This window comes from Falco cherrug, chromosome 1 (assembly GCF_023634085.1).
Source record: "Falco cherrug isolate bFalChe1 chromosome 1, bFalChe1.pri, whole genome shotgun sequence".
NCBI classification, from domain to species: domain Eukaryota; kingdom Metazoa; phylum Chordata; class Aves; order Falconiformes; family Falconidae; genus Falco; species Falco cherrug.
The window spans coordinates 89,959,239-89,984,948 of NC_073697.1; the positions used below are offsets into that span (position 1 = coordinate 89,959,239).

Genomic DNA, 25,710 nt, shown 5'->3' on the forward strand with positions numbered 1-25,710 from the left:
AAGCGGGGTTTCACCCAGGCTCTCAGTGCTTCTTTTGGAGGGCTGCAGGCTGCCGTGCAGCCAGTGCTCGCTTCTCGGCGGCACTCACCTTCCAGCTAACATGAGCTCCTTCTCAGATGGTCGCGACCGAATTTTGGTGTAAATGTCCATAGTGAACAAAGTACTAGCACTGTTAAAAATGGAAGTCAGGGAGCTCATAAGGGAGGCCAACATGACTGACAACATCAGACCCCGCAGACCTGAAATACAAAGATAGGCGAACTGGGATGAGCATTCCATGAAGAGTCGCAGCACGTGGCACCACCCACAGTGCTGTCTGACCCTTTCCAGCCAGCCCGCTAGGAGGGTGTCTGGCATATTTATGTGCTGATGCCTGCCTGATGTTCTCTTGCAATGCAGACTAAGTCTGCTGAGCTTTGGAAAAGCTATTTACAGCAGTAACAGGGCAACTCTTGAGCTTTTAGAACATAGGTACTTCTTTTGTGAATCCTGTCTGATTAAATGCTGAAATAAAAAGAAAAAAATACTAAGCAGACTTTCCCCAACAGTTACAAAAATAATTTCTCTTGTTTGCAGGCAAGTGCTCACTTGCTTGCAGTATATTTGCAAACCACCTGTTTGGGAAAAAAAAAAAAAAAGTTTCTCTTACTGTTTGAAAATCAGAGTAAGGCACTTTTCCAGATGGTATGACCTAGTCAACACAGTGTGGGGAATTACTGTAGCATTTGAGTAATACTATGCACAACAGTTATAATATGATGGTTAAGTACTAAAGATACCAAGGAAGTACCATGGTCTGTATAATATCATAATCTGTCTTTCCAGCCTGATGAACTAGCTGTGTGGTTTTCTGCAGAAATTTATCTTCTGTGTATACATTGTCCTCTCCAGAGCGGTACCTTATTTTCTCACTGAACAGGTGTCCTATGCGACAGTGTGTATGTAGAATATTTTCCTCTCACCTCAGTGGGTTTAGCAGGACTGCAGGTGTATGCCTCCAACTCAGAAATCAGAAACAGAGACAGTCTTTTCTAAATCATTGGCAAAGTAGGTTATTTTTTACCTTCACAGAAAAGGAGCTCAGTTACCATTTCATCACCCAGTATTTGCCAGCTAAGAGCTGATGTCACCATGTAGCTATTCTAGACCTACAGCTACAACTAATACAGACTACCCATTTGATTAATAGTACCTAGTTCTAGCAAGAATTTTTGAACTAAGTATGGGACTTGGGTTCCCTCTATCACCTGTTTTTGCCATCTGGCAGCATCACCTTTCCTAAAACAAACAAATAGACAGACAGTGTCTTACCATCTGGCATAAGCTCTACTACTAGTTTTGGATAAGCAATATTTGTACAGCCAACTGCAGTGCCACAGTACTGCTGACAGACTTCAGGCACAACACAAGCCACCACATCTGAGGAGAGAATAATGAGACAGGGTTAGAGAAGGTCATACAAACAACAGATTGCTCCTAAACTACTAAGGCTTCTAAAATTTATCTCTGTGTCAAACCACTGGATTGACATGCTTGATATCATCCTTAGGTCTGTTGGCAGGGAGGAAGGTGATTCTAAGCCTCTACCCTTCCTTTCATTTCTAAAAGCATATTGAAAAGTGCTACAGGTAAAAAAAAGATAAATATTTCAGCATTAATTTGTCAGACCAGAACTGAACAACATAGACAGTAAGTTGAAAAACAAGAAGAGGAACACAAGACGCCTCCTCCTTCAACCTGAACATCTCTCCTCTGGCTGCTGCTAAACATACCGATGGTTAGAAAGAAGGATGATTGGCATCTCCCCCACACTGCACCTGGGACCCAAAATGGCCCAAAATATTGCTGTCTGTGACTCTTCCTCTGCATGCCAGCACAGTATCAGTCCCAGACAGCATTTTCCATTCATTCAGCCAGAGCGGGGCTGTAACAGACAGACAACTGGGAAGGGACACTGGAATTTCTCTCCCCTAAAATAGACAGCAATAGCATTAGCAGAAAGAGGGAAAAGAGGAAGGGAAGACCTGTGGCTTCAGTGTAGTTAGGTTTTGTGCATACATGCGTCTGGACAATTTGGATGACGATGACAATCTAACAGGTATTTTGGAAGGGACAGAGAACAGGAAATTGAGAGAGATTGACAGTAAAATACAAGCAGCAAGAAGAAATTTGCATTTCTGTATACACATGCATACCTGTATACAAAATTCGGCTGATCATTCCAGGCATCACTATAATAAACATGGGCAAGAGTTTCAGGTAGCCACACATGATACAACCGGCCTTCACATGGGACATGTTCTTGCCAGAGAGACATCTTTGGACAATAACCTGTCAATGAGACATGGCAAACATGCATGACTCAACCACGAACAGCATTTCCATGAACACACCATGCCAAGTTCCAGACACCTGGTACTTCTTAACCTCTGTGATAGTGAAAAACCCTATTTACCATTTCTGTCACTAGGAAGAATAACAACTACATGAAAAACAAAGGATATATTTGAAATAAGCCAAGGAAAATATTTATCCAGTGGATGTTTAAAAGGTAAGACTTTTTGTCACAAGATGTTCTTAAAGTAGACAGAGTAAAAAGCCAAAAAGGAATAAAATATTTACCTGAGGAATAGATTCAATTACATTGGGGTTTTTGTTAATTTGTTTACTAATTGTGAAGATTATCTTTCTCACAATTCAGCATGCAGGTAGATCACTTGCTAGAGGTTGGACACATTCACATGCCGCAGTGACAGGAGCACACTTTCCTCTACTCCTGTCAGTGTGACCTCTCAGGGAAACTGGATGGTAGATTTTAGGGAGCAGGAAGGAGGACTGGGGAAGAGTCTCCAGACTGCAAGACCCATCACATAAAGAACATCTTCCCAAGACTGTGCATGTGAAGATGAAAGCCGCACAAATATGAAACAAACTATTACTGAATGGGGAATAATACCTAGAGCCAGTCTATCAAGTATCATGTGATGCATGGTTTCCTAAGTAAATGTTCACATTACAGCCTCTCTGTCTTTTTACACATGGTCACATACAGGAATTATACCCAGTATCTGCTGGGCACAGTGTATAAGAAGAATTGAAAGAACATCCGTTCCATTTTCTTATATGTGAAAGGGGTTTAGAAACCAGAAACTGAAAAGTTACTGACCACTCTTGAAATAACTGCCATTTTTGTGACCCAGCTTTGAATTACAGTGGGGGAAGAGCACCCCTAGATCACACTAGATTGCAGAGTTTTGTGTTTGGCATTTCCAAGGCATGTGGCTTCCACCCTACCTGATCGGTGCACCAGTACCACAAAGCAATGATGCTCAAACCAAAGACGAGCCCTGGCCATGGCAAATCTCCAGTGACGGCATCTCGGAAGATGTGAAAGGCATCCTGCCGAGGAGTGTAGCATTCTGAATTAATTGTAATATTCCCATAGGAGATATTGGATGGAATTGATTCCATGTACTTCTTCATGAAAGCATCATACCCCCCTACTTCAACAAATGCTGAAAAATAGAAAGTAAAAGTAGTAATAAAATATTTAATACTGAAATCTCAAATAGAGCTAAAGAAAGTGAGAAGAAAAACCTCCTTAGTATGGATGTAAAAAACCCCTAGCCAGTATATATCAACATTTCCAGAAAACAGTACACAGTGTTTTGTAAATATCCACCCACTCTAAGTGCCGAAGTGACCTTTATTTTTAGGTTTCTGTTCAACTCACAAATGTTGGTTTAGGCTCCCCTGTCTCAACATCTCTTCTACATGCCTTGCCAAGAAGTGAGATGAAGATACATTATTTCCACATATTGTTAACCTAGGGAGAACCTAAGGCAGGGTCTTACCAGGTCAGGTCAGTCTGGAGTTATTTCGGTTGTAACAATGGTGGAATCATTTAATTTCAGTGAAAGAGCTAGCTAGAGGAAAACCAAGCGCTGAGGAACGGGAAGGATAACAAAGACACTACAGATTCATGGAATCTTGTCGCTACATTCTTTCTTATGATCCTTTCCTATTAATCCTGTTTCACAGCATGATTTCCGTTGTAAAATGCATATGGTCTTCTGGACACACACGTTGTCCTATTCATAAGCATTGTTTGTATCTTTTGTCCAGCAACGTAATGACATCCACAGATCAACTACAAGCTTTACTTAAAACGCTAATGTGTTAGGGTTGATTTAACACAAGCTAGCAGCTAGAAACAAGGGAAAACCATGCAATGTGACCAATAGCTCTTCACTTTGAATCAGAAATTTTCATGCATAAACATCTGAATATCTATGAAATCATGATCTTCTTAAAACAAGATACTCTCTGAACTTAAGAGTATCATCATCACCTGCAAACAATTCTGCTTTTACCTCATTAGCCATCACAAGTCCTATTCTGTCATGGGATGCTACATATTATGTTACATATTCAACAGTGCTTTGGAGATGGAGTGACTAAAAGGTTTGGCAATACGCCTATTCTTTGGAAACATGTCTGTTTTCTTCCCTGATAAACAGGTATATGAACCAAAACCTGCTGGTTAAGAAAACAGAGTTGCACACTGCAGGATCCACTTCCATAGCCACTGTGGGATTTGTAGTTGAACATTCCAGTTTAATTCATCTGATTTACTTACCAAATCCCATGAGAATAAAGGATCCCACTACCATGATAAATGTTTGTAAGGTGTCAGTGTAAATCACAGCTGCAAGGCCACCTAATGGCAAAGAAAAGTCAAGACAAATAGGTTAGCCCCTCTGCAAATGCCTCAGTGGAAATACTTTTTTTTTTTACTTTTCTCACCACCTCTCTCTTTCAAAGAAAGACCATTGTAAATATTTCCCCTTTCAGGTTTTCATTTCTCCCTTCTTACCCACCTCCCCTCCTCTCTTTTTTCTGGCTCCCCCAACTTTTTTGACGTATCAGACTGCTCTGCAGACTCACCCGTGATGGTGTAAAGAGCAGTAATAGCAAGCAGGATGATTATGGCCAAATAAAGATTCAGCCCTATGGCCAGCTGTATAAATACAGCTCCAGAGAATATGTCTGCCTATAAAAGAAAAAATGATAGATTAAGCAATGTTTAAATTCATTATGATGGCATATTACACATTCATGATGAAGGTACTGAAATACACAACTCCACCCCTTACAATACTGCACACACACACACACACACACAAAAAAAAAAATTGAGACCAAAATAGCAAAATAGAGGCCATTTTAGCACAACAGCCAGTTTCCTCTCAGTGCTGTGGTGCTTTCAATACAAGAATTGTAACTACTCAAAGAATTTCCAGGTCATTTTCAATGGATTGTTTTAGATAGACACAGAGTCACCTCACTACTTTGAGCTTACATACTGAAAAACAGCTTAATAACAAAATAACTAAAACTCAAGTTACACTTCCTTCTGTGTGCAGGGATGGACTCTGTGACGGCTCCAAGATGCAGAACAGTTTCTTCATTTAATGCTACTCTATAAATCTCTTACTTTTTCTTTACTCTTGTATACATGTAGTATTGCTAGTCTTGCTGGTTCAGGACAAAGGGTGATTAAAGGCAAACATCCTATATTTTCTCTACTTTTAAGCTCCTGTCAGAATAATTTACATTAGCTGGCTAGCAGAAGGAAACCTTTAGCTCTTGCATAAGAAAGGAATTGTTCAGATTTCAGTGTAACGCTCCGGGATTTTAATCGTATTAAATCAGTTCCTGATTTAGAGCTAATTTCCATCAATGTTAGTTATCCAAGTTTGCAATCAGAATAATCTGCCCCAGTGCACTTGTAACGCATTACTGTGAATTGTGCTTTAATTAGAGGTTTGCATCTGTACCTATCCTTGCTCCTGAGCATCTAGTTCAGGAGCTCATCTCCAAGCCCACCTGCATACCTCCTTTCTGGATACCACACCACCTATACAAGGGCTCTACACAGGGAGTTCCATCCTCATCTAACAGTACAAGTCCTAGTGGTGTTCAGCAAACTCAGGAGCTGCGAAATGCTGCAGGAACAGCCCGTATGCAGAGTCTGAGAGACATAAACAGCGCTGCCTATGCCCCGAGGTAAAGCCTGCACACACAGTTACTGCAGGGCAGCTGCTAGGCTGCAGCTGGCTGGAGGAGCAGGAGGGTCCACAGGTCAGGCTGCAGGACAGCCAGAGCCTGAGATCACCAACAGGCACTCGTACCACTTTTGCCCACGGCTAGGCTGAAGTAAGGCAGGGCAGGTGTACTAATAGCAGTTCTGCAGCCTGGCTAGCTGGGAGATGCTGGATGAAGAACCCCTCTTCATTCCAGAGACACTGAAACCGAGATTCCAGGGTATGATCTCACCCTTAGTTCACTCTAGAGAATGAGGAAAAGATACGGACCTCTGCAGCAAAAGGTCCTCTGACCCTACTGCCCTGACGAGAAGAAAAAAACCTGAAGCAGAGCGTGAATCACAACAGAGGTGCCACTCCCAAAACTCCTCCACTGAGGCAGCTTTAGATGATTCGATTTCTTACAGGTTTTAGTTTGGAACTGGGAGCCAGGACTTCCAGCTCTTATCCCCAGTGGCTGTTAGACCACATCCTTTGTCGCTTTTGTCTATGATAATATTTTTTTCCTATCTTTTCACACCACTGATCAGTTTATGTCCCAGATCTATCTTTTGTTGTTCTTGGCTAGTTTAGCCTACCTATCATCAAATATTAACAGTCCTAAAAAGAACCCCAGAAAGAAACGTATAAATTATTTAGCATCCTGAGCAATCTATCAGCTTCTTCAGATTGCTTTTACCTTCCAACTTCACTGCTCCTCCTTTCTGATAAGATTATTGCCTTTCAATATTTCCTTGTTTCTCCATTTTTATTCTTTTATGGACACTAATTAATCTCTGTCTTATCTCTGAATAGACTAAATCTTTGCATTGCAATGTATCTGTCCAAGCCATGTACAGAACATGCAGGAACAACTGGCAGAACATGTTCCAATTGAGTGAATCCAGCTGCAATGTTAACGTGGGAGTCAGGGCAGTGGCCCATGCTCTTTACCCCTACACCACGCAGTCCTAAAAGCAGGTTGTCCTTCTCCCTCCTCTTCGCCCAGTAAGTTTATGCCCATCCATTTACTACTGAAATTATGTACAACAAATGTAAAGAAAATTATGTAACCCATTTAGACACTCCAGTTTACAATTTCTGATTTCCTCAAAGGCACTCGGGTCTTAATTCCTTTTTGTCTTGTCATAATTTAGTCAATTACTCTCCCTCAGGCTTTTATTTTTACTAGGCCATTTTCTTCGGTACAATGACCAATATCAGCAACACCAGTGGCTAGCGAGCCCACGAAAGCTGCTATGGGCATTACTCACAAAGCAGTGCATGCTTAGGAAGCGCATACACCTGTGCAACAGAAATCCTTCGGGCTCAAAACCCACCTGTGTCCTGATCCCAAAGATCAACACCTTGCAGCATGGCCTTGTCTGGCAAGTGGTTGATTCACCACAAAACAAGGTAAGAAGTCAAAAAATACACAGAAAATGGGCAGGAGAAGAGAAATGGTAACAACCTTGTACAGAGGTGTACAAAGGGAATCTGAGCATCACATCATGGTGGGCACTGGGCCAGAAAGAGCACGCCAGGAGTTACAAGACCTGACATATTATGTTGTTCATTAGAAAACACTGTAATAATTATAGTATTAACAGCATTAGATAACATGTTAACGTATCAAGGAAGCAGCACATGAAATCACCACCCAAGAAACAAAATGCCACTCTTCCACAAGGATAAGTGGCAGTAAGTATCACTGCCAGTCAAACTGCTAGGCGTGACTGCCCGTTAAGGGCAGGGCAGAAACCCATCCTTCTATATCAAATCTCAGTACGCCAAAGATCACAAGACAGTGTTTGCAAAGGCAGCAGTCAAGGAAGTAAAATGCAAATCTCCAAGCTGGCTGTGGCATGGATTGTCAACACATGGGCATGTCTGGATACACAAAGTGCCTCTAGGAAGAGAGACCTGTGCTAGCTTGACATAGCATGCATATGTCCACACAGCACAAAGAAGTTACCTACCATCCAGGAAGGAACAGGCCTTCCCTTTCTGCCTCAGGAGCTGGTTCATCTGGAGACAATTTGGGCATGGTGCTGCATATCATGGTATAGAAAAACCTACTCTGACATCCTCCAACAGTACCTGAAACCTCCAACGACCCTGACTGTTCTGCCTATTCTGAATAAGATACGGCAAGTAAATCAGACCTGGGCAAATCCTGCCCTGCTGAATACAGTGGCCTAAGACAACAACGCAGAAGACATTGTTTTACACTACAGAAATCTGAGCCAGATTTCTACATGGGACAGCACAGTCAGAGTTGTTCTGGGCAGATGGGGGAAACAAAGGAAATGGTTAGAGGAAATTGTGCGCCAGATTTTTTCCCCTGCATGGCACAGAGACATGAGCTCCACAGCAATTTCCCACACACATCTGGAATAATCGGGTTGATGGGAAGCTGGGATGGGCCACTGGTAGAGTGGGATTCAGGTAATCTGCTGCTGTATGGCTCTCTTGACTATTGCTTTACTCCCTGCTCCCTGGTTAGACCTGGCCACAAGAGCAGAAGAGCGTGTTTCAGCCTCATCACCCCAGTGGAAGCTTATAAGGAAAACCTGTCTTGCCTGGAAGCAAGACACTCCAACTGAAATGGGGTGGAATCCCATGACCAGATCCTTAGGCATGACAGAGGCTGGAAATAAAAGACAGGTAGTAAATTCAGAACCTGCGTAACACCTTGATGGACTCATTATAAACATGTGTTGCAGAATAGAACTGTGAGTCATCTGACTAGAAGAGTTTCTCAGCTGCTAGAGCTGCCAAAACTCTGTCACACCTGGGATTTCTGGTTATAGTAGTTAAGCACAATGGCAGCAAATTAACTAATCCTTTTGAAACACATGGAAATCCAACTCTGAGGCCAGCTCCACAGTACCAACCTGTTTAATTTATAACCTTCCTAAGGATCAGTTATCGTGAAGATGTGAGAATGAGAGCAAAAGGCCAATCTTTTAGCTTAAATTGCACTATTATCACTCAGCTCCCATTCAGAGGGCAAAGAGTAATTTGCCATGGCAACTTCTGCAAAACAACAGATTGAGGTATGCCTGAACTGTGGACTTCTTTAGAGGCTTGGTAGTTTGAAGATATATGGAAAACACCAGCTGCCTTCACTACTTCACAGCAACACAACCACTTACTTAATAAACATTAACTTCATAGCACCTTAAACTTTATACCAACCACTTGCCCATTCAAAGAATCTCTCCACTTCTTTTCTTTCAGCTCAGCTGTTGTAATTTCTCTCCTTTGCATTTCCCCACTCCCTTATTTTTTAATACCTATTATTCTCCTTTTCTCCATAGTCTCTTCCTCTTTTCCCTCATCTACTATTACCGAGGGCTTGTTCACCAGAGGATGCTCAAAGAGATACATATGAAGTTTGGGAACAAAAATTGCTGCTACACGTTTCACGGATCCCGAAGATAATAGACTGTAATGCAATACAGTTTCCCTCCACTCCGACTTGTTCTAGAGGAAAGCATAAGCAGAAGTAAACCTTAAAACCTATTTTTAAAAAAAAAAAAAAAAGGAGAAAGTACAGCAAGCATCAAGAGGCATCGCTAGGAAGGAAAAAACTTGGATTGCAGAACAGAGATTGCAGAACAGATCTGGATACACAATCTCACTAGACAGAATGAAGAAAACACAACATCATATTTTTACAGTGCTTAATTCAACCAAAGGCTCCAAATCAGCATAAATTGACCAGCTGTGTGAGCAATACTGTAAATGGGAATTTGTTTTCTTTACGTCAAGGTAGGATGGAAGAAATACTGTAAAAGTGTTACTTACTGAGATCTTTGTGAAAACATACAGGATCAGAGAAAGGACTGACAGGTAGACCTGAATCCGTTTCCCACCAAAACGCTTCTTCAGATACTCTGGCATTGTCACCACCTGCAGTGGGGGCAGATAAGGTTTCAGGTAATGGGGAACAGATACAAAGCAAATTAGAGGAAGTTTTTTTGCTACTCAGATACTGTATGAGTGGAGACAAAGGGAGGGAAGATGCAAACACAGTTACAAGGAAGAGCAGCTCCAGGAATCGAAGAAGAACAAGGAGGGAGTACCAAGCACTTCTCATCACAGGTCTCAGAACAAAGAACCCTCACTTGTCAAATACATACAGACATCATATAGTACAATTCTAGCACACTTGATCTCGTGCCATTCACAATGGCTTTGCAATATTCAAGACCTGGTCCACAAACATGAGCAGCAAAGAAAAGCATCACGTACTGTTTTCACTTACCCCAGCTTTGATGTAGATGGGCACAAACAGCCATCCTAGAACAACCACAAATATCAGAGCCTGCAGCCAAGACAAGATCAGCTGAGTTAGCCTCCTCTAGACAGCACCCCCACAGAGCATTTATCAAACCCAACAGCAACTAGAGAACACTGAAATCACATAAACCTGGGTACTGTAGGGGTGACAAGGGAGGAGGGACTGCTCTGTCCTTTGATTTACAGTTGAAAATTTGGGAATGAAATCTTGGCCAAAAACTCGTGTCAGGTTTTATACAGCCTGGATCTCAGGCTACACTCCCAGAGAAGCACACATGATAATACATATTCTGGAAAGACAATTGATTTCTGCTCACAGACTTGCCCTCTAGTATCACAGCACCACTCCAGCAGCAGCACCAGGCTATCCTAGCCCTGTCCATGGCAAGCTCAGGGAGCCTGCTTTAATAATGGTTAAAATGCAACCAGCCCAAAAGACTATAATTTCTGGGAAATATTAAGGAAGGTGAGGTTTGCTGCCTGAGACCTATTTGCTAACAACTTGCTCCCAGAGCCACTAATGCAGGTTGCTTTCCCACTCAGAATCAGGCACGCTGTAACGGTATGCTGTGACATCTGCAAAGTACTGGGGAGAGTAGCACTTCTGATGATTATTTTGATCATTGACTGCCTTCTGCACTGTGTCTGTGTGAGATTGTTGTAAAACATATGGCCATCTCACATTCTGTACAGGATGTGCCTCATGCATTTTGTAAAATATTTTGTATTTCAACATTACCATTCCATAGTATAATGTGTGTTACCATGCGTATTTTGCAAACTATAGATCTTAGTGTATTGCAGCGTCACAGTTTTCTGACTTATAATGGCTAGGAAATGCTGTCTGATACAGAGTTGTACATATTTAAATAGACAAACACAGAACAAAAACCTGCTCTCAGAGCTGCACTCTGAATTCATTCTGTTGGCAGGACTTAGAGGGCTGTCCTAACTGTTATCTTTTAAGTTCTGCCCTTAGATCAAAACCATAAAGATGGACAAGAAATACTGGGCCAGCTTCTGCTGTCATACTAATACAACTTAGAAATTATTTCAGTGGAATAATAGTGAACACAAGGATGATAACAGTCAAAGTTAGTATTTCTTTCAAGAGGAGAGTCAGATTATACAGCCAAGAGCAATATTTCCACCATGTCTATTAACCTGTACACTAGTCCCTCTATGTCATAACTAATGAACTATATAGTATATCTGCTCAAATACACAGATGCATCATTGCTTCTTCCTAAACAACAATTGTTGTACCCTGTGTATTGATATTAGTCCACAAACAAGGTCCCAGGAGATGAAGTGTTAGAGGTGGATACGGCTGAAGAAGGATACGGGTCCTAGAGATTTGAATACCATGAAATTTCAAGCAGTGATCGTTCTATTTTGTTTTACTTAGTTTTAGTATAAAGAGAAGGGCATTCAGGTTTGTTACAGGACTAGTGTAATCAAATAGAGAAAAATGTCAGATTAATTATGCATGTCTCATAGAATTCATTTTAGCCTTTATCCTTCTCCTTAAATATGTATATCATATGAATACTCGACTATCTGCAGCAACCATGCACTTGCTATAGAAAAAAGCCAAATCCCTCAGGGTGGTATGCTTCTTTCACTGAGCAAAATTGAATGTAGAGAAACTATTGACCTATGTATGCTCATTAAGTCCTTTGTGTTATGGTATAATCCCTTCCATGAAGGTGAATTCAGCAGAACAAGGGCATTACTACCCACACCCACAGAGCCTGAGAATACAAGGAAATGGACTGTTTTAGCTCACGTGAAACTCCATGCTGTTGCAGTTAACACTACTTATGGTACTTCAAGTAGTTCATTTAAAGTCAGCTTGGGTATCTCTACCCTATACTTCAACCATAAGCAAAACACGCATAATTAGAGGAAGGAGAAAGTAAAGAAGAAAAGTTACTTGGAATGCAGGTGGTTGTGAAGGATGCCCAAAATTTCTTATAGCCTGTGAAGAAACCAAAGCCCCTTCAACAATTCCTACACAGCAAAATGCTGTAAAAAATACTATGGATTACAAAATTAACTGATAAATTCTTCCCAACATCCTGCAGTCTGAAAGTGCTCTTTATAAATATCTTAAAAGTATTCAAAAGAGATGTACAAAGAGAATACATCAGGTTATTTGGTTCAAGTGCTCTCTAAAAAGCTTCATCCAACAGAAGCAGGTCATGTGCTCCCAAGTGTCTTGGACAAGGAGCAAGGAAGATGAGCTAAATAGTGGATTGTGTTGGCACTTACTGGTCTGTACAGAAAACAGGTGTTGCCAAGCACAAACTTTAACAGTCCTAAATTATTTAGGCAGTGTTATTTTGATTAATCTCTGTAGATAATTTTGATGACATAAATATATTCACTTAAATGCATGCCACTTACATTCCATTCATATCCTCCAATGGCAATTCCTCCAGCTGCTGCTGTTCCTGCTATTCCCACAAAATGTCCACTGCCAATGTTACTGGCAAACAGAGAAGCACCAATCTGGAAACAGAAAGAACAATATTTGGCTCTTAGGCCCTGTTCATAGCAACTTGAAAAAATCATGTTCATTTGGCAATTTGAACTCATGCCTATCTATCATCATAAGAATGATTGACAACTAACTTCCCTGACAACTTTCAGGACTCCCTTTTATTGCTCCCCCTCAAACCTGAGACTCCAGCCATTACATCTACAACAATGAGAAAGGATAGGATGTTGCATAGTAGATCTTCTTCCAATTGAGTCAGTTTATTACACCAATATAGATTTTAAAATATTTGCAAAACTTGGCTAACTGACATTTGGATGACGTCCAAACCATTAGGGAAGATGACTGTGATCTGTCTTGCTCAAGGAGGAAACAGTTAGTGCATACCCACTTGTCAAAGTGGCCCTCCCTACTTCATATTCCACAGTCTTTTGAACTAAATGTATCATCGGTGAGAGCTGTACAGACCTTTTACTTGATTTCACTTTTATTCAAAAGATATTTGATTATTGAATTAAATTCTGTAAGCTGTACGGCAGAAATACCTGTTGAGAAAGTGCTTCTGTTAGATACAAACAACAGGAAATCAAGGAGTTATATTTCAGAAGTGCTGGGTGTCTAAGACCCCCAAATATTGCACTGAACGTACAAACAGAACAGTGTGGAGAACATAGGAATTGATGAACAGGGAGACATTTTAAAAAAATGAAAGGTTTAGGTTGGATTACAGACAAGCAGGAGCTGTTCACATAAGACAGATGTGCCAAAGGATCTAATTCTTTATCAAATAGCTCAGACAACAGAAAAGATGACAGAAAAGGTATGAGCTTCATTTCCTCAAAATAAAACCATTAAAGGCAGCAGAAATGCCTAGTGATAATTTACAAGGTCAGATGTTAAAGGACACAGGGTGAGAACTCAAGCATGAAAAAGGTTGGATTGGGTATCGCAAGCAAAGATGTGAGCTGGATGTTCTGAGATGAAGCAATGTGAGTGAACATTTTTAATTTTTCTTTTATTTTTTTCTACAAAGAAGAAAAGCAAATGGTTAAAAATCAAAGCATATAGAAAGTAGGCAAAAGAACCTCTGTGACCAGCCTGTAATGCTCTCATTTGAGGCAGACCTCTTGTGTTGAAAGATCTCAAGGTGCTGAAAAATGGGGTTTTAGACATATGAACCTAGGACCTGCAGCTGGCACATTCTCCTTATGTAGTTCCCAAGTACAGGTGGCTGGAATATGCTCAGAGTCCCCTTACAAAAGGGAGAAATATTCCTTGTCTGCAATTCACTTGGAGATTTTTAGGGTCCTAAAATGTACATAAAGGGAACAGTTACAAATTTTCAGGTCTGCAGTCACTGCAGTGAGTAGCAGTAAAAACTGAGTCAATCTTTCTGAGAGCACAGGGACAACTGACTGAGATTCAGGAGGGCAAAAGGGATTTCATCACAGAGACCCACTTCTGCAGATCAGATTTATTCTATAGAGCTATGCCACAGCCAGGAACAGCAACCATGCTCTTTAACTCACAAACCTAATGTCTAATCACAAAATAGATTTTCCTCCCCCATTTTTTATATGCAACATACAAACAAATTCATCAGAGGATTCCATTATTTCTTTTCTCCTTTGCTCAGTTTCATCTCCTGATTTCTTCTAGTCTTTTTGCAGACTGTTCTTTTGCTGTGACAGGACACATACGTCTCTAAGTTCACTCAGTTCTGGATTTTTTAAAATATTTTTTTCTTTTATTACACATTTCTAGAAGTCAGTTGGGCCCTACAGAAGTGTAACCAGTTTGTCAGATGACAGATATTTGTACAGGAATTATAAGTGTTGCAACAAGCATTAGCAAATAAGCCAGAGAGATCACTGGTAAGAATGAAAACTTTTTCTTCTAACCTCTCTGTGACAGTAACGGTGTTTTCCCAGCAATGATCATGAAGAAACAAATACCATTTATAGCAAGCATGAGCACTGTTGTCCAGTGCTTTCCCTTGGAGATGAATAATTAAACTTAAATCTAGGTTACTAGAAATGCAATCACCAGAAAAGATTAACCACATCAATCTCTGATTTCATTTGATGTGTTCCCTCTCCTGTTTCAAAAGCTTAAAATGTGCTGCAAGCAGATCCAAGTAACAAAAGCAGCTAATGAAGAACTGACAGCTATAGCAAGCTTTAGCTCCTTGCCTAAAACCCCGGGACATACTGTAGCACTCATTGACAATCCTGTGTTCCCAACTTTTCGCAGAGCACACTTGTATGGCAAGAAAAATACAAACCCAAACCAAAACAACACAAAATTACCACATATTTAGGGCCAGCGCAAGGACAAAGCAGTGTGAATGCAGGTACCACCTTCACTTTCTAGATTTTCTTCTCTGAATCCCTACAAACACCCAGTGCAGCAGAGCTGTAAGATCAGCACATTCTAGTAACGGATGCAATTTTAAAAATGGGGTTTAATGTTATGTACACATGGAAAGGTAGAACATGGCTTCATAGCTGGGAAAACACATATTACTCTGAAAACTGCAGTGTGGTTAAAGCCAGAGGAACGTTTACCAAACATACTTGCACTCTGTTAGCTGCTGATGCCAGAGGGGAAAGACAAATTTCCAACCTGCCACGGCAGTACTTTGAGGATGAAGGAAGAATGCAGGTGAGCTCTGGGCCCAAGCTTTCCTGGTGAAGTACTTACTGCTGTGGTATTTGTGTTATAAATTGTGTATATAAAGGCTGATTACTGGAACTGCTCCATTTACCATGGGTAGATGCTGCAGTACACCTATGTGTGCCCTAAAGAACGCTGTGCTGAACCGGGGATGGGGTGGTGGCGATGACAGAAGGAAACAATTTTCTAGAAGTGTTAACTTCTCAGCGAATGTGTTCATGAGTTGATTTTAAAAACAGATCTAGGAGGAAAAGCAAAGAAGAAAGTTGATTGAAAGGAACAAAAGCTGTTAAGAGGGAAAGAGAGGACAAACAACTGAACTAACCTGAGGCAAAGGTGGAACATTAACTCTCTTAAAATCTTTTAAGAGGTCAGGTTTTAACAAAAGTACTCTGTTCAGGAAAAGTACCACCACACTGCAGATAGATGATGATCGCTCTGTTTTTTCCAAGTTATTCATTAACCATTTCACCTTGCTCTTTTCATTAACTTGAGGATGCACTGACATCCCAGCACTCGCTGTTCCAAATCATATACAATGTACTTTACAAACCAGTGACCACTGCAGCGACAGCGTGCAGGCTTCACAGCTTACAGCTTTTCTCCCTCCCAGGACCTGCTAATACGTATCCTACACCCCTAATGTCCGCTTTCCTGCTTGAAAGTGTTAGCTTGGCATCAAACCCTTTTCCTTGATCCCAACCATGCCCTGCCTATGGCCTTTTAGCCCCTTTACAGAGATCAGCATGGGGTCGTGAGTTGTCTCTCCTCCCAGGGGTCACCTGCAGAAGTTGCTTCCTAAACTGCTCTTCCCTGGACAAATGTCTCATTCCCTTCTTTGAGAACTGCTCCTTGACAGTGTCCATGCTTTTCTTTAACTCACAACTCTTCCCTGCAACATGTGACTGTACGTTGATGGAAGGCCATCATTTTTTCCTACCTCAGTTTTTTGGTATCACTCTTATAAAACTTTGGAAAAATCGGTATGCTGCTTATAATGGAATAAGCCGCCCTTCCAAGGCTCTGACACCTAAAGAAAAACGTGTAGTTTTTTATTCTGCTTTCAAAATTACTCTGCAAACTCTATGTATTGCATTCTTGCCAAATTAAACATTTATGTACTTCCCAATTCACTAAGCAAGAAAGATGGACATACAAACACATCAAATATATCTCTGACTTCTGAAGTTGGAACAGCCCAGTTGCAAGCAGGCTGATCTGATACCTTTCCACCTTTGTCCTGTGAGGCAGAAACACCACCTCCCAGCCAGCTGGAAAATTCTGACGGATTCTACAGAAATCTGTTTCACTGAACTTTTCCTTTTCTACCAGCACTTTGCTTTGATTACTTTATTATTCTTTTTACTCTGAAAACTTCACACTATTCTTTGCATGGAACTTGACAAAATAATTTAATGTTTTATTCCACTTTACCCAACAAAAAAGGAAATAACAAATCTTATTCTACCAGAGTTGTCTTTCCTGGCTCCTCCTAGCAGCATCAGATTCAGCAAGTGGGGAGAATTTTGAGAATATGAAAAACTTAACTGGATGGAGAGGTCAGAGGAGGCATGCCAGTGGTCAGTTCTGACGGGTATCAAAATAAGCCATGCAGAACCAAAGCAAAAATATGTTGGCTTTTTTTCCTTAATTCTTACCTGTCTTACAAAGATCAACATGTGACAACAAACAAGCTGAGTTACATTTCTGTTTAAAGCGTAGTGTGTCCTTGACTCTGCATGTTTCCTACTTGCTGCTCAGTAAATCTTTCTAACCATGACAGCCGGATTTCAGATGCCCAGCAGATACTTTGTCCTATTAGCGTTTATGCCTCAGGCACTGAGGTACACGAGGTAACCCATACTTTTGTGCAGACAGCTCTGTCTGCAAAACTACAGAACCTGAAGAACAAAATTCAAAAGCAGGAAAGCTTCAAAATTGAAGGGTTGTTTTTTTCAATTGTGCATGAAACCCTGTTAATCCTGTAAGAGTGGCTGTTAGCGAAGCTGACTCTTCTCTGGGAACAGATACTTCATTTCCACGGTAGAAAGCATTTGGCTGAACCTAACTGGTCCAGCTAACAAAAGAAGCTAAAGTTGGTTTGCAAGACCTACTGTTACAAATCCGTCACTTCCCTCAAGCTTCTTTGTGTCTTTTTGGAAAGAGCAGAGCTAGTTATGAGTATTTAAAGAGCCATATGTGTCTTCCCTGAAGACATTTCCTTCAAAGCCCAAGAGACCAAAACCAGTTTCTTGAAGATTCTTCTCTCAGTTCCTGTAAAAAGAGCGTGGAAAGGGCACAGCATTTCATACCATTAGGATTAACCAATGACGGATTTCAATTTCTGGCAATAGTGAGAATGTAATTATATACCTTGATCCCTAATTAACTACTGTCACTACTGAATTGGCTCATCTACTGCATAAGAGCAGTGATTTCAGTGAACAAACACTGAAGGACCTATTACCTCAGCAGAAGAGTCAGAAAAGCCTAACCATGGGCTTGGTTCTGCAAAACACGAAGCGACGTTCATGGATCCTGCTGCAGCCAACACTCGGAGCCTGGCCCAGGAGAACTGTGTTGCCTCTACTTTATACACAGTGAAACTGAATCACAATCAGGCAAAGTGACTGACAAACACTATAAAAAAAAAAAAAAACAAAAAACCAAAAAACCAAACCCTATCAAAAGTGGAACTAACCTCCAGCCCTTGATTACCAGGGTCTGCTCTAGTCTACTAAACCACAGCTACTCCATCGTTTAAGTGAACAGAATCCCTTTCCCAGGCTTGTCAGTAAGAGATCCCGTCACACTGCTAATGAGCCTTTTCCCTTGTGCTCTCAGAAAAGCCACTTACGGCTGCCCTGTGTAGAACATATCACAAGCACTGACAAACACAGTTTAAGGGAATTAAGTTTATAACAAGTTTGTGGAAGGGTTTTGTGTTCTGGGTGGGTTTATGTTTCATTTTTCTCTGTTCCAGAAAGCAATTATAGGGCAAGGGTCACTATGCTGAAATGGCAGGGAAGAAATCTGATAAATAAAGAGTTCGCATAGAAAAAAACTTCCCCCACCCTGCGTCTTACGTGCAGACTGTGGAAATCACATCCGCAAACCTGCTGAGAGTATACTCTGTCCCCTCACGCCACTGATGAGTAAGCTGAACAAGACTGGACCCAGAAGTGACCCCAGAGTACTTCAGCTACACGCCCCCAGCTAGGCTGTGCCACTGATCACAGCCCTCACAATCCGCCTCACTGGCCACACTTCCTGAGCTCACTATGAGGATGTTATCAGATGTTATGTATCAGAGCTTTCCAGAACTACACCAGGTTAGTCCTGATGTGGCACAAAAGACTAGTCAAAGCACGGGAAAAGTAAAAAAACCCACACAGCATTAGCTGTTGCAGAACCGAGATCACATCTTGGACTGAACTTTCTATACTTTCATTGGTTTCCTAGTCGTTTCAGCCCAGTTTGCACCAGGTGATGGACATCCTATCTACCTGCTGAACTGTGGGGAATAGGTGTTTTGGAATCTCTTGTTATCCAAGGCAAACTTTCCAAGGTGGTGCTGCTGACATGGTATTTAGTTTGTGGTTTGAGTGCTTCTCATTTGTTTATTTTGTGTGATACCAGGATGAATAGCAAGAAGGGTCTGTTTTTATGGTGCAGGAAGACACTCCTGACATTCCAAAGGGAAGTATTGAAGGGGTGGTCTACAACTCCACTGACAACTAGCACTTCATCCATGCTGAGCTTGCAGTGTTTGGGAAGGAGGGATGACCCTACCAGCAACCACTGCGATGTTGGGTCATCCCTTTTGTCTTCCCGCTGGAGGACGGGAGCTTGCTGAATCTGTCAGGTTAGTGTTGGCAGAGAACTTGGAGTTAGATAATCTTCCCAGGGGTTCAGGGAAAGCATTAGGAGTTCTCAGTGGCACCGAAGCAAGACAGAAGTTTTTTACAGTGAGTCTTTCCTGCCTTGCTGCTTCCACCTTCATTTGCATCTGCACAAAAGGGTATTCATATTCACCCCTGACAGGCATACAGAATTGCACAAGGTTAAAACCAGCCCACTGATCAAAGTGACAGTTAAGCAAAGTAATCTCTCCCCCTAGAATGATGGGATTTATCTTAAAATAACTTGGAAACTTTCTCTTTCCTCAGTCTTCCAATGGAACTTGAATTTTCTTAGATCTACTATACCAAACGAAGAAACCTTTTACTGTCATTGGCATTTAATCTTTCTATGTCATTAAAGAGGCAGTCCCAATGCCTTCTGAAGGCAGAGAGCAGGCTCCCTGAAGCACAAGAAGACTGAAAGATATGTAGGTATTTCTGCATCTTACTTCAAGAAAATTCCTACCTTTTTAGACAACAAATACTTACTGTCACTCTCCCTAATCCTGTAGCTGAATCCATGTGGGTGGAATCTTGAATCAAAAGTCTTAATTAGGTGCAAAAACATTTTTGGAGACTGAATGCAAGGTCAGGAATGTTGAGGATTTCCATTCAGGCACAGGGAAGCATGTACAACTCAAGTAATACAGAAAATGCAGGTTTGATTAAGTCTCCTGCTTTTCCAAGAAGTCACACTAAATAGAATCTATGATCTGGAAGAAATAGATAATTGTTTCTAATATCATTTCTGCCAAAGGCCTGATGGATAGCTATGAACTCGTTTTGTGTCTGTGACCCCTTTTCTCCACCTTGGAAGAGAACACAGATCCACAGAAGACAAACAATGTAAGTCACAGATAATCTTTAAAAAAATGTAAACTACATTTTACCAATAACTTATCATAATGTTTTCAGGATTTTATCCTTGTACAGACCAGAACTTGTTACTAAAAGTGGAAACAACAGAGCAATATGAGGAAAAAGTTCAGTAAATTAACTCTTCTCTGCGATGATCTCAAAACGAGCCAGCTTGTTTGAGTGCAGTGAAAGTAAAAAATTCAAACTATTGAAAAGTTTTAAAGTGGGCTGAAAAGCAAAGCACTGGATTTGTCTACACTGACATGACCAATGTACCTAAGTTCAAACAAGTTGGTCTCATAATGAAGACAGCTCAGAGCTCAACAGGGACAACTTCCCCAACACTTTTCCCTGCCTGTCAGGTGGCTTTTGTTGTGCAGTTTGCCCTGTGCCACCATGGCTAGAGAAAGAGTTCGAACTGTGCCTACACAACATAGCCATCACAGTCTCAACAGCATTGTAGGGATACTTAATATTTAAGGACTAGATACAGTCATATGGAAGTGGATGCACACACACATATGTATGTTTTATATACACACACAATATATATAGCACTCACCGGCCACCAAACCATGCTTCGTCCAGCCAGGAAGAATCCACCTACTGTCCCACGGTTGGTTGAGTACATAGCCTGGAGAAAAGCAAGCAAGCAAGCAAGCAAGATTGAATCATATTTTAAGTATAACAGGCAAGATAAACCCAGACTAAAAACAAACAGCTAGAATTAAGCGATAATATGTATGGGGAGAGTAAAGTGGAAGAAATAAAAAGAGAGTGGTTAAAAAGAAAAAGTTTATGATGAAGAAAATAATACAACTGAATAATGATTCTTGCATCTAGGTCTACATTAACCATTCACACTTCATAGCTTCACCTTTCATTACAGTGCAAAATATTAAAATAAAATTTAATTTAACTAAAAATGATCAAATAAAAGCTCATATGAACACATCAGGTATGCAATGTCTTTGACTTCAGGCATCAAAAAAGACTGTAAGTTGCAACTTCATTAACAGAAAGTGTGCAGCTTTTTTATTCAATATTATCCAACCCCAGAAAATACCTACAAAAATCTATTTTCTTGTTGTGATATCAGCATTGTACCCACTTCTCTCAAGTTCAAAAAAAGAGAAGCCAACTAAAATTTCCTTTTTAGGTACTCGTTTTGTATTTTTCAAGGGATGGGCTTCAGAAGGAAGCTTTGTCCAATTTCCATTAATGACCCTGATCCAAATATTGGATTCCCATTGTCTCCTCTGGTGGACTTTGAACAGGCAAATAAAGTAAGAAGACTCAGGAAAATTATCCAGATCTTTTCTTCTGATGCAGAAGAAAGGAAGTAACTTACACTTAACTACACACAGCAACTGAGTATTTGTCCAATAAAGACAACACTGGTGCTGTAAAGAAATGGTTCCAGGAATTACTCAGCAGACAATAGCCTGACAAGCCACAAATCAGCTCCTTTTTGTCACAGATGGTTAATGCAAAGTTCAACAGCAGCACCAGCCAGACCTCCCTGGCAAGGACCCCGCTCCTTCCCACAGGACAGCAAGGTGCTCAGGTATACTGGGGGCTCCAGAGTTTTTCTTATGGTTTTGGCATCTACTACTGCGATGAAGAGGTAAAGAAAAGGTTGTGTCCACTTTGTGTCCACCCTAACTTTTTGGTACTCTTCAAAACATTGCCAGGCTGCTAGAAAGGGAGGTTTGTTTTGCAGCCAACTTCTCTGCCTTCGAAATGGACCCCTGGGATGCTCCTGGCAAGGAGAGGATTATTGAGGGACAATGCTTCCCATCCGCTTGTTAATGGTCAGGTGTTCAGGTGACCAGGAGAGCTTGCCCTAAGGAAACCAAAATTGAGTGACATTCCACTGTTTACAGCTTTGTAGCTCACAGTATTGGCCTATTATCTTCAAACCCTTCAGCACTGAGGTTACACCAACAGAATGGTATCTGCCTTGCCCCATTAGCCATGAAAGCACTGCACTTGGGTTGCAGATGAGGCAGGAGTTTCCCTGGCAGCCCTCAGCGCAGTCAGGATTGCGGGCAGAGGGCAAGAGGCTCCGCTCTGCGAGGGCCATGAACAGAGTCATTGCCAGCACCTGCCACCCCCGAAACTGTTCCCTCCTCATCGTTTCGATGGCACTGCAGCCTGGAGCCAAGGTCCTGCTGGCAAAAAAAAGCCACGATAATACAGCCCATAAGCGGCATCTACAATCCTGAGCACCTCACTCCTTTGCAGAGTGATCTAGAGCCCCGGGGGGTGGGGGTGGAGGGGTAGGTGTCCTGCAGTGCTCCTGTTGCACCCCACACTGCCTCCCCACACAGTGACTTCACCTCCGTTCTTCTCCCTGCAACTCCCTCTTCTCACCATTTTCCCACAGCATCACCTTACACCCCCAGTTCCCACTGGAGTCCCAATGCCAAACCCCATCCATTCACCTCCCACCTGCTTTCTAACAGGGACCCCAGCTGGCCTGAGCCTCACTGAGCAGATCTCTCTGCTCCTTCCCACACAAACTTCATTACTCCACCTTCCCCACTAGTTCCATTCATCCACCTAAATGGATGCCTCCGCAGCTCACCATCCACTCTCCAGTAAATAATCACATTTCCCCCACCATACACTTATTAACTATCTCAATTAAGCACCAAAATCTTCATACAATTATACATTTTCATTTACTAAGCCATTTTCCCAAGACACTGCAAACTACCTGCTCATTAAATAAAATAATATAATATAAAATAATAAAACAAAACAAAACAAAATAAAATAAACCCCCAACCTACCCATAGTCCCACTGCCAGGACTACCACAAAATAGATGACAATAACAGAGATGTCTGCAGGATTGTTGATCCTTATGTTGGGTTCCATCCTGGCTGTTTCTCTGGCTTTCTTCTTCTTTATCTCCTTATGTGCTTCTTGCAGAGTTCAGGTTAATGATAAACTGCTGTCATCCCCTACGTCTTATATAATATATAACTTCAGATTCACTTGTCTCCCATGGGACACAAGTTGAAGCTGCTGCTTTTCCTTGGGAAACAAATTCTTCCCAAATATTGCTCCTCTGTTACAGGTGCTGCAGATTTCAGAGTTCAGTTCCCCTGCCAAAGGTGCTCAGGGTTTTAACATCCAGGAGCAGATGTCTGAGAAGGAATGAGCATGGAAAGGAGTGGCTTGGCTGCAATAAACCCACATATTTACCTCACTGTGTGAATACTTTTTTTTTTTTTTTAAGTGGTTGTACCTGTAAATCTAGTCATGGAAGATGTAGTTCTTTTAGACGATTATGGTAAGCAATTATCTGTGAGGAGGAGTGAGTGACCTGATACCTGGGGAAAACCCAGGGGTCCAGAGCTGGGACATCTTCTGTGTCATCTGTCAACTCAGCAGCATTATTCAGTGGAGCAACAGCCCTGCACTTCTGGGAAGGATACAACTTGAAGCTGTTTACATCTCTCACAAGGATACAGGTAAAGATGCATGTGCACCACAGGACTGAGATCCAGGAGCTTACTGTGCCGAATTCCAGAATGTTTAGGCGGTGGTGGTGGTTCTCTCTATTGTAGCTAATCAGCTTCACATTCAAGTAAGTTCAAAGTTCACCAGAGCTTGGGTCTGCTCTCCCTTTATTTGTTCCTCTGACTTCAGAATCAAGCTAAGCAAAATAACTGGTCACAAAGATGTGGAACACTCTGATTATAGAAAGATCTTCAAGCTCTTAACAAGGAAGCTTCCCCAAAGAAAAATCCAGGACATTTAGAACACGAGACACAGGTGCCAGGCATACTTCTGGGCTCTAAGTATACCTGAAAGTCCTATTGTCTGCTTGATACTAGGGAATCATTATCCATTTACAGCTGATTAGGCTGCCCTTTGGGAGTAAAATGTTACCCTGAAGTTACGCAGAGTAGAACAAGCAGTACAGTACACAGAAAGCACAGCAGGTCTGACCATCTTGCAGTGGTTATTTCCTTGGGAGCTGAAATTGAGGTCTGGCTCTCTGTTCATTGGCAAAGAATTTTTCTTAGGTAAACTACCCTTTGGTAATTGTGGCTAATAAAAAGCACCAAAATCTAAGAAGCTATAATAAAGTGTGATAGCTTATAAGAATAAAATAAAAATATCACTATTGTTTGAGCACCTATTCTCTTATAAAATAGTCGTGTCCTCTGATAGTTTAGGCATCTCTCCCAACAAACATTCTTCAGTTTGTCCTACAGGACTGTGAAATGTTAGCTTTAAATCCAACAGAGAAAAAATTAACCCTGGAAGCTGCTGAGCATCCAAAATTCCCATTAGCTGCAACCTTCCCTGCTGTGTATTTCAGAGGAAAATAAAAGACTTATTTACTAACCTTAATTATCAGGAAACAGTTTGCCTAAGATAGGCTGTAGATGGCACTTCTTTACAAAGATTGACATAGTTTCCCATGGGTCCTTGCAACTAGCAAAAAGGCTAGAACTCCATTTCTGCATCAGTCTACAGAGGCAAAGCAAAGAAAAATTAGACAGGAATTTATCTACTATAACGTGTCTCATCCAGACCTCTGCACAAAAGAGCTCAGAAGCTAAGAAAAGCTACAGCCTCCTGTCCACAGCTGCTAGCACAGCCACACCAACAAGACAGCAAGGTTTGAGACTGTAACAGAGAATCAGTGTCTAAAAAATAATAATCATGCAATTCCTTTCTTTATATACAGTGGAAACAAACTTTATTCTGTTTTTGTTCCTGAAGGTCACAAACCCAAACCAAACATTCTCTACAAGACTGTTAAAAAAGGCAGGCAGCTTTGTCGAGGCTCTTAATATCTCACTTCCACATCCTCGTATCTGCAGTCAAAGAGAAACCTAGAAGCATTACATTCAGCAGATTGTTGGTGTACTACATTAACCACTTCATGAACTGAATGCTTATAAATGGTCTCTGAAAGGTCAGCCAAGTTTCCAGATTTGAAAAGAAGCTGAACCTACCTTTGTATTAAAGTTTTCAAAGATAAGCATTGAGTAAACCTCCTGATGTGAAGTGTGAGGAGACAGGAGACAATTAACCTCTTTTTCTCACACTCAGCTAGCAATGTGCTTCAGTAGGTGCTCTCATCATCCTGAAGTGTCTGGTCAGGCAAGTATAGGGCTCCAATACTAGAAAGAATGACAAATAATTTGATATATTGGGAAAATTTCTCTATTTTTTCCTTTGAGCCAGGCTAATTCATTGAAGTAAGAGAGATTTTAATGGGAGCAGGAAAAACAACTAGTCTAAGTAGCGTAACACAGCAACTGTGATCCACATCTGTAATGACTGCTCCCTCTGGATCAAGTCTGATAACATTCAGCTTATCACGAATATGTTCATACTTGAACAGA

The 25,710-nt window shown here is 41.3% G+C and overlaps 1 protein-coding gene across 2 annotated transcripts in view; it reads right to left on the reverse strand.

Annotated features, from left to right (window-relative positions):
- Positions 1-25,477, reverse strand: part of SLC5A1 (solute carrier family 5 member 1) — a 31,680-nt gene extending 6,203 nt beyond the window's left edge. The window contains exons 1-12 of one of the 2 annotated variants that reach the window (XM_055700803.1): positions 25,318-25,477; positions 24,702-24,826; positions 20,896-20,967; positions 12,804-12,908; positions 10,360-10,419; positions 9,900-10,004; positions 4,948-5,053; positions 4,640-4,720; positions 3,295-3,515; positions 2,196-2,331; positions 1,312-1,419; positions 89-239 (exon numbers count right to left, since the gene is read on the reverse strand). In XM_055700803.1, the coding sequence (XP_055556778.1) occupies positions 89-239; positions 1,312-1,419; positions 2,196-2,331; positions 3,295-3,515; positions 4,640-4,720; positions 4,948-5,053; positions 9,900-10,004; positions 10,360-10,419; positions 12,804-12,908; positions 20,896-20,964 (1,142 nt within the window). In that variant the 5' untranslated portion in view covers positions 20,965-20,967; positions 24,702-24,826; positions 25,318-25,477. Of the gene's footprint in view, positions 1-88; positions 240-1,311; positions 1,420-2,195; positions 2,332-3,294; positions 3,516-4,639; positions 4,721-4,947; positions 5,054-9,899; positions 10,005-10,359; positions 10,420-12,803; positions 12,909-20,895; positions 20,968-23,131; positions 23,990-24,701; positions 24,827-25,317 lie in introns of those variants that run through there. The other variant, XM_005445255.3, reaches the window with a different exon arrangement.
- Between the last annotated feature and the right edge of the window lie 233 nt (positions 25,478-25,710).